This window comes from Myotis brandtii, unplaced genomic scaffold (assembly GCF_000412655.1).
Source record: "Myotis brandtii unplaced genomic scaffold, ASM41265v1 scaffold127, whole genome shotgun sequence".
Taxonomy (NCBI): Eukaryota; Metazoa; Chordata; class Mammalia; order Chiroptera; family Vespertilionidae; genus Myotis; species Myotis brandtii.
In genome coordinates, this window is record NW_005354464.1 from 2,921,666 (window position 1) to 2,931,345 (window position 9,680).

General features: G+C 39.1%; 1 protein-coding gene across 1 annotated transcript in view; it reads right to left on the minus strand.

Moving 5' to 3' along the window:
* The window catches only part of MCF2L2 (MCF.2 cell line derived transforming sequence-like 2), a 146,509-nt gene that overhangs the window by 104,604 nt on the left and 32,225 nt on the right, over positions 1-9,680 (minus strand). Inside the window, exon 9 of the mRNA XM_005859496.2 lies at positions 3,565-3,656. Coding sequence (XP_005859558.2) covers positions 3,565-3,656 — 92 coding nt within the window. The remainder of the gene's footprint in view (positions 1-3,564; positions 3,657-9,680) is intronic.

Below are 9,680 nucleotides of genomic sequence, written 5' to 3' on the forward strand. Positions count from 1 at the left end.
AGCCAGGATTATATGAAATGCTGAAGGGTATTCTTTAAGAAGAGGAAGAAGAAGAAAAAGGTAAAGATAAAAATTTATGAACAACAAAGTGACAACAAATACATATCTATCAATAAGTGAACCTAAAAATCAAATGAATAAAAAATCTGATGAACAGAAGAAACTGGTGAATGTAATAGAATCAGGGGCATGAGAATGGAGTGAACTGACAATTCTCAGGGGGAAGGGGATGTGGGGGGTGCAGGAAGAGATGGGACAAAGTTCTTATATGCATGTATGCAGTACCTATGGACATGGACAGTGGGGTGGTGAGGGCCTAGGGTGGGGTGGGAACCAGGTGGAGGGGAGCTATGGGGGGGAAAAAGAGGAACATCTGTAATAATCTGAACAACAAAGATTTTTTTAAAGAAACAACCAAAAAAAAAACTTTTAAAAAAAGAAGTTGGTTATTATACTTACTGTCCTAATCTTGTGATAAAGGTAGTCTTAAGAGTTTGCAAGTACTTCAGACTTACAAAACGGAATGAAAGAGAACATTATACAACCATCCTGCTGTGCCTTTAGTGCAATACAATAAAACTCTGAAATCAAGACTTACTTTCAGTGCATTGTTTTAAAGATTACAGATAGCAATTTTATGAACTTGCTTAATCCACAATAAAGACATATTACTGTCAATTAAAATAAGAAGAAGTCAACATGGAATTGACTAAATAGTATATAAAAGCAATGGCTACACCACCCTTTAGAGGAGACAGAACTTTGGCTATGAATCCTGTCTCCTTTACTTGTTACAAGTAAATAAAACTACTTTGCAACAACCATGTCTTGTTCTTGAATGGAACACCCCAAGTGGCAAACCCCTTGAGTTTGGTAACAAATTTGGTGATTCAGATGGAATTCTCCTAAGTGACTCGCTCTCCGCCTGGCATGGATGCTTGGTGAAACAGTCACCAGTGGCAGCTCATCTGGGGTTTACTTGCTTGCGTCTCCACTGGACAGAGGGTCTGTTCTTTAGGAGACTCCCACTTGGTGCTGGCCATGGGAGTGGTTGCCTGGCCCTCCTCGACAGTGAAGTGGAGTGGCCATCTGAACCTGCTTTTTCAGGACTTCAGAAGGGAGGTGGGTAGGTCAGCCCCTGTGGCCACTTTAATTGGTGTTTCTATTCCCATTTTGGCCATGTCCTGGTAAATGATTACATATGGATACATTAAAAAAATAAGAAGAGTGGGGTTTTTTCCCCCTTTAACTTGAATATTACCCCTGTATATTACATTGAATGAAAGATTTCCCATGTTTCCATCAGAGTAATATACTTGCTTTAATTCTTAAGCATAAGCGAATCCTATATAATAAAAGGCTAATATGCAAATAGACCGAACAGTGGAGCAACCGAACAGCCAAACAACCGAACAACTGGTAGCTATGATGTGTGCTGACCACCAGGTAGTTTTGGATCTGGGTCGCTTGGTTTCTGGTTGGTCAGACAGGAACTGTCTCCAGGATGTAGGATTAAGGGCCCAAACTATATCTTAGTCTGGAGGGTTGAGGAATGCCTGCAGGACAATCCAAGACATCCTTGAGTGACAACCCCTGGTCTGGTATTCTTTGTGCATTGGCCTTGTTTGTCTTATATGTCAATGTGCCGGCTATGGGAAACTCAAATTTGATCCCTAAATGCAGCTCCTTGGAGTGCATTCTTCAGGGCTGGATAAAAAAAGCTGTTTATTTGACTTAAAGAAATTAAACACCGACAGAAATGAAGAAATATAACAAATGTCAATGGCATGAAACTGCCTGTCTTGTCCCAGGCAGCCTTGCACCAAGCTGGGTTTTGGAGGCATTGTTTTCTAACTGTAGCTTCTTTGCTTCCTCAGGTTTCAGCATTTACTAACCATACGCAGCTTCTCCCCTGAAACTCCGCTCTGCTTTTCCCAAGGAATGTACTTTCTGGAGCACCCGCAGCCAGCATGGAAGTCATGATGGGAAATGGGCCGGGCACCCCAACAACCCGAACAACCACGAGGTTCCCATTGGACAGGCGCACCACCTTCACCAAGGAAAACAAGCAAGTGAGCTCATGGTTTCCAGTGGAAGTGATCTGGGACCAGCAAGACTGGGTGTCAAAGGTTTGGATGTGGGACTCAGGAGCCAGTCTATCTAATGGTGTAAAAATATATGCTTGGGGTTCTATGGGAAGAATTACTAGTTTTATCTATGAGCTGTTTAAATAAGACTCCCACTGTTTCTCTTCAATTTTTCTTCAGTGATTTATAATTTTCTGAGCACAGGACTTTTACATCCTTGGTTAAATTTATTGCTAGATATTATTCTTTTTGAAGCAATTGTGAATGGGATTGTTTTTGTAGTTTCCCTTTCTGATAGAACACTGCTGGTGTAGAAAAATGCACTGATTTCTGGATATTTATTTTGTATCCTGCTACATTGCCGAATTCGTTTATTAACTAAAGGAGTTTTACTTCCTCCTTTCCAATTTGGATGCCTTTTCTTTCTTCTTCCTGTCTGATTGCTGTGGCTAGGACTTCCGGTACTGTGTTGAATAAGAATGGTGAAAGCGGACATCCCTGTTTTGTTCCCAAACTTAAGGGACACACTTTTAGGTTTTGCCCATTGATATGAAGATGTTGGCTGTGGATTTGTCATATATGGCCTTTATTACATTAAGGTATGTTCCCTCTATTCCCTCTTCGCTGAGAGTTTTTATTATAAATTGGTGCTGAATTTTATAAAATGCTTTCTCTGCATCTATTAATATGATCATGTGGTTTTTTAATCCTTCATTTTGTTTATGTGGTGTATCACATTAATTGATTTGCAGATATTGTACCAACCTTGCATCCCCATAAATAGAACATAATATTAAAACCAAGAAAATGACATTTGCACAATCCATAGAGCTTACTCAGAGTTCACCAGTTATACATGCACTGTGTGTGTGTGTGTGTGTGTGTGTGTGTGTGTGTGTGAAGCTCTATGCATTTTTTTCATGTGCTTTTTTGTACATAAACTATACTCTGTTCTACCATTTTTTAATCCTCACCTAAGGATATGTTTTATTGACTTTAGAGAGAGAGGAAGAGAGAAAGAGAGAGTAAAACATCAATCAGCGGCCTCCCGCACGCACCCCAACTGGGCACCAAACACGCAACCCAGGTTTGTGCCCTGGCCAGCAACCAAGCCAGCAACATTTTGGTGTATGGGATGATGCTCCAACTGAGCCACTTGGCCAAGGCTGTTCTACCAATTTTAAATATGAAGTCAGATTATGAGAATGAATAAAATGACTTCCTTCAATAAAACAATATCTACCAACAATTACGTGCATGACCAGTTTTCCATATTTAGTTGTAATTAAGAAAGAAAAGGAAGAAATCCTACAAACCTCAGCTCTTGGGAGCACTAGTCCATGCTACATGCCTTTATAGGAATATTTTCTGGAGCTAATGATAGGCATGAAACAGGGGAACCTGATTTATTGATAATTATGGCAGCAACAGTCTCTCATGTCAGAAACCTCTATCAGTAAAAGGAAGGTGATCTTACCTTGCCTTCATATTTAGTCTTGTCATCTTCCTTTACCAGGGAGTCCAAATCTGTCTCTGCATAAGGTTCTGCAGATGTTTTCTGAAGAGGAGCTAAAGGGACAGAGAAAACTGACCATTAATTTGGTGATTTGGCTTATTAATAACTCAGCGCTTAGCCTGAACAAGCAGCTGGACTGCGTTGAGGCAGTTGATAAGCAAAGCTAAACTGAGTTGCTGTGATGGTTTCTGAGGTGGTAGGTAAACGTGGAGATGAAGGAGAGATGCAAACATGGAATAGAGTCCTTGACTTCAGGCACTTGACATTGATCTGAAGAGACAAAGTCACATCCAACACCACTCGAAACATCCAACCACAACAAATCAGTAAATGATGTGATGTGGTAAAAACCATAGCTTCCACCATTCCTATTTGTAAGGCCAGCTAAAGTATTACTTTCTTTATGAAATCTTCCTTGACTTTCAAACTTCACAAATTCCTTTATGCACTGCTGCTTGAGCATTTACATTTGTACTGTATTTGATGTTATTTTTGGATTTGAAAAGCTGATTCAAGTCTAGGTATCACATACTACTGAATATATTTTGCCATTATACAGTTAATTAATTTGTGCTTATTATAGAAAATTTGAATAATACTAAAATTGTACTATTCTTGACCACTACCACTTGGTATATTTCCTTATAATCTTCTTTGAAATGCTCTTGCTCTCTCTCTTTACACACACACACACACACACACACACACACACACACACACACACACACACACTCATACTATGATTTTATGAGGGGATGTCCATGCATGCCTTAGCCAGAAGGAGTTGTTGCTAATGTGATGATCTAGCAGTTGGATTCCAGAAAAGATGGGATCACATTTATTAGTGGATAATATGACCGTGAGCAGAACCAGTGGCTGAGTCAGGAGGGAATTGGGCTTCCTTGCTCTTGCTTTCTTCTCTCTGTCACTCTATTTCCCTCTCCCCTTCTCACTGGCTTCTCAGACATCTGGGAGATAACTTTTTTTCAGGCTCCATGGTCACTGGCAGTAAGATTGGAACTTACTGAGAGAGCTAAACTGGGGGTGATGGCTATAAGGCTAATATGTAAGTGGTACTTTCGTTCTTATTTGTCAGCGTCACTACTTTGTACCTATAGTTCCCTTGAGAAACTCAGAGGATACAGGTGATTAGCCTGGGACAGGATTTGAGCATCTCTAGGTCCCATGGCCAGAATGCCATCCATCTAATGTCACAGTTATAATGAAGTATGGTAGCAACCATCTCAGGTAGAAACTGTAGTTTAATCCTGTTGTTTGGCTTAACAACAGAAAAGTTACTTTGATTTTCTGAATTGTATAAATCATCCCATTCGATTAAATGCCTTATTGATTGTAATGTGAATATCCCATGGGTTGTGGTCATACTGGTCTTAGAAAGCACATTTTCCTTTACCTGGGAAGGACAGCACAGTTATCCCAAGGTCAGAGGGCTCTAGACCCAAAACTGTAATTTAGATAACATGCCTAAGTTTAACCCAGGTTACCCAAGGGCTCTAGACCCAAAACTGTAATTTAGATAACATGCTGTTTCTGCTTCTGTAAACTGCTTTTTTGCGAACCAGGTTCCTCATTCCAAACCCTGGGATGTAATCAATACCTTTGTGATTTTTTGCCTATATAACCTTGGAGCTGCGACCATCTTGTTGCTATGAGATTTGGGGAATGGCCCCTTATAGTCCCAGATTGCAATAAATGTGACTCTTTAATTCGACTTCTTGAGGCGTCCTTCTGTGATTCGCGGGGTACATTACAACAATATCATCCTGATTCTTATCTGTGGTAGCCTAGATGGAGGTTGACCATCTAACTTTCAGAAGCCCTTTGCTACCCTCCAGTTCTGTGAGCCAACTGGAAGCAGCTTGGCCTTGCTATGGGTTTTTCATGGAGGTCATATTGAAATATGGAGTGAAGTACATGTTTGCTGTCCCAGGTTATATGACCACTGAAACTACTCTACAACAATGGGCAATCTTCTGGGCTCCTCCCTTACTTTCTTCAGGATCTCTGTAAGCTGAGAGATTCCAGGTATGACAACTGGATGCTAGAAATGCATTCACTATCATTGGCAAAACCCATGACTGAGAAGTGCCTGCTCTTAACACTATTAAGTACAGTGACAAAATTAGAGGCAGGGATGTGGGAGCCATACTGCCATCATTTAAGTCTTGTTCTTTCATCTACGAGATACACATTATGGAGGAATCTTTGTGCCTTAGCTTCTTCAACCAGAAAGTAGGGGATAATGAGAAAGCCTATTGGATCAAGTCACTAGGAGGCTTTAATGAGTTAATATGTACAAAATGTGTAGATCATGGTAAGCACTCAGTACATTTTAGGCGTTAAAAATATTTTTCCACATTCCTTGTTTAATTTCAGAGAGGTTAAATGTGGTACCCAAGACAACCAGCTAACAAGAGTCAGACCTGGCCTTTCAGCTCCCATCGCTAAGCTCCCTGCTATGTTCCTTACACTGTGAAATGGGTTTATCTTGGCACAGACTCAGTTGCTAAGGAATCAGACAAATGTGTTTGAAAATCCTGTGAGCGACCTGCCTGGGTAGAGTCCACGCTCAGTAGTTACTCTCCAAAACAAAAGCAGAGGATTGTTCTGCAGAAGGAGCGCGTCGCTGGACCAAGGTCAGTGGTACCCGTTCAGACATGATGAATCTCTATTTACCTGAGCAGGGTCATTACCTATTTTGAAATCATGTATTTGAAAAGCTGAGAAATAATCCATCATTCCTGCTTTGTTTATTTATAACAAACACATATCCCTTAAAATAAGGAGAGAGGCAAAGTGGTGGAGGCTGTTATTCACCTCTAATAATTTAGAAGTAAACATAATTTACTTTTGGCAAAGAGCCCTAGATGAGAGATCAGGAGAATCAAGTCCTGTTTCCAGACATCCAAGAGGGATGTCTCCATGGGTGCCAGTGTTTGTGTGTATCTGTGGTATGTGCCTGTAAGTGTGTCTGAGTATGTGTGTTGAGTGTGTTGTGTATGTGTGTGTGTCTGGAAAATCCAGGAAAGAAATGCACTAAACTATTTACAAGGCTTACTTCTAAAACACTGGAATATATAAGAGACAGCTGTACTAAATGGAGAATTATCAAAGGATCCCATAATTTTTAGGTAACTAACAAATGAAAGAATTAGTTGCAAATAATGCTGCACAACAAGAAATGCTAAAAGAATTTTTTCATCTTGAAGTGAAATGACACAAGATGGTAATTCAGTTAAAGGAATAAAGAACACTGAAAATGGTGACTAGGATGGTAAATAAAAAATAATATATATATATTTTCCTTTCTCTAAATTTCTTTAAAAGATACATGATTGCTTATAGCAAAAATTTATAACACAATATTGGGGGATTTAACATATGTAGATGCAAGATTTATGATAAGAATAGCACAGAGGATGGGTGGGAGGTGTGTGAAACTATACTGCTGCAAATTTCCTATATTTTACTACAACATTAACTCAAAGTAGATTGACACAAATTAAGGATGCATATGATAATACCTAAGAGAAGCATCTGGGGAAAAACAGTGCAAAGATGTATGTATGCTAAAAAGTCAATAGAAGGATTAAAAAGGAAGACTACAAGAATTTGCTAACCCAAAAGTAAGTAGGAAAAGAGGAAGAGAGAAATAAATAAAACATGAGACAAGTAAACCACAAATAATAAAATAGTAGCTCTAAATCCAACTATGTCCTTAATTACATTGTATATAAATAGACTAAACACTCCAATTAGAAGGCACAGGTTAACAGAATGTATTAAAAAAAGCAAGATCCAACTATATGCTGCCTACAAGAAGTATACTTTAAAAAGAAAAACAAATAGAAGAATGGAAAAAGTGTCTCATGCAAACACTAAGCATAAGAAAGCTGGGATGGCTGTATTAATATAGACTTTAAGACAAATAGCTTTACTAAAGATAAGGAAGAAAGGAGAGACATTTTATAATGATAAAAGGGCCAGTACATCAGGAAGATAAAACAACTATGAATGTGCATTTTCTTTTTTTTTCTTTTTTAAAATATATTTTATTGATTTTTTTTACAGAGAGGAAAGGAGAGGGACAGAGAGTTAGAAACATCGATGAGAGAGAAACATTGATCAGCTGCCTCCTGCACATTCCCTACTGGGTATGTGCCCGCAACCAAGGTACATGCCCTTGACCGGAATCGAACCTGGGACCCTTGAGTCCATAGGCCAACGCTCTATCCACTGAGCCGAACCAGTTAGGGCTGAATGTGCATTTTCTTAATAACGGCATTTCAAAATAATGAAGCAACAAATGACATATGCATCATTTCCAAGAGTGGTTTCTCCCAGAATGTATGATTGTTTAGCACTTCAAAGTAATCACTGTAATTCACCATATTAACAAAAAGGGAGGAAATCATATAATCATCTCAATATATAGCACCAAAAAAAGCATCTGAAAATTTGACAATCATTCATGATGGAAAGGAATGTCCTCAACCTGATAAAAAGGTATCTATAAAAAACTTACTAACATCATACTTTAAGTGAAACATGAATTCTTTCCCTTAATATTAGGAAAATGCAGCAATGGCTGCTCTTACCACTTCTATTCAACATTGTACTGGAGGTCCTAGCCATTAAAATAACGGGGGGGGGGGGGGGGGGGGGGGGTCATAGAGATTGAAATAGAAGAAGTAAAATTGTCTCTTTCATAGATGATTGTATTTTCATTTAGAAATATATTCCTATTAAGAGTTATATATGGTAATTCTATTTACTATAGGGTTAAAAAAACATTAAATACATAAGATCTTTTCATTACAAACTGCTATGTTGCCAAGAAAAATTAAAGAGGACCTAAATAAATGGAGAATTATATAATATTTATGAAATTGGAAGACTCAATATTGGTATAATAACAGTTCTCCCCAAAGTGATCTATATAGTTAGTGCAATCTCAATCATAATCCCAGCAGAAATCAAAAGGGGATTCTAAAATGTATATGGAAATGAAAAGATCCTAAAATAGCTTTAAAAATCTTGAAAAAGAACAAAGTTGGAAGACCTACACTACCTGATCTCAAGGTTTAGTAATAAACTATAGTAATCAAGACCATGTGGAAGAATAAGCTCAAAATGGATAAAAGACTTATCTGTAAGCCACAGAACCATAAAAGTCCTAGAAGAAAGCATAGAGAGTAAAATCTCAGACATCTCTCATAGCAATATTTTTGTTGACATATCTCCTTGGGCAAGGGAGACAAAGGAAAAATTAGCAAATGGGATTACATCAAACTAAAAAGCGTTTGCACAGCAAAAGAAACCATCAACAAAATTAAGACAATGCATTGAATGAGAGAGCATATTCATCAATGATACATCTGATAAGGGGTTAATTTCCAAAATATATAAACAACTTATACAACTCCACACCAGGAAGACAAAACAACTCAATTAAAAAAATGGCAAAGGACCTGAATAAACACTTCTCCAAAGAGGACTTACAGATGGCCAATAGACAGGTGAAAAAATGCTCAATGTCACTAATAATCAGAGATATGCAAATCAAAACCATGATTAGATATCACCTTACACCTGTCAGAATGGCAATCACCAATAAGTCACAAACAAGTCTTGGTGAGGATGTAGAGAAAAGGGAACTCTAACATACTGCTGGTAGGAATGCAGATTGGTGCAGCCACTGTGGAAAACAGTATGGAGTTACCACAAAATATTAGATAGAAATGCCTATGAACCAGTGATCCCACTTCTGGGAAAATATCCTTAGAAACCCAAAGCACAAGTGCATCCCTATGTTCATTGCAGCATTATTTACAACTAGAGGCCTGGTGCACAAAAATTTGTGCACTCAGGGGGGAGGGGGGTTCCCTCAGCCCGGCCTGTGCCCTCTCGCAGTCTGGGACCCCTCGGGAGATAACGACCTGCTGGCTTAGGCCTGCTCCCGGGTGGCAGAGGGCAGGCCCAATCCCTAAGTGCAGCCCCTGGTCAGGCTCAGAGCAGGGCCGATTGGGGAGTTGGGGCGCCGCCCCCTGTCACAC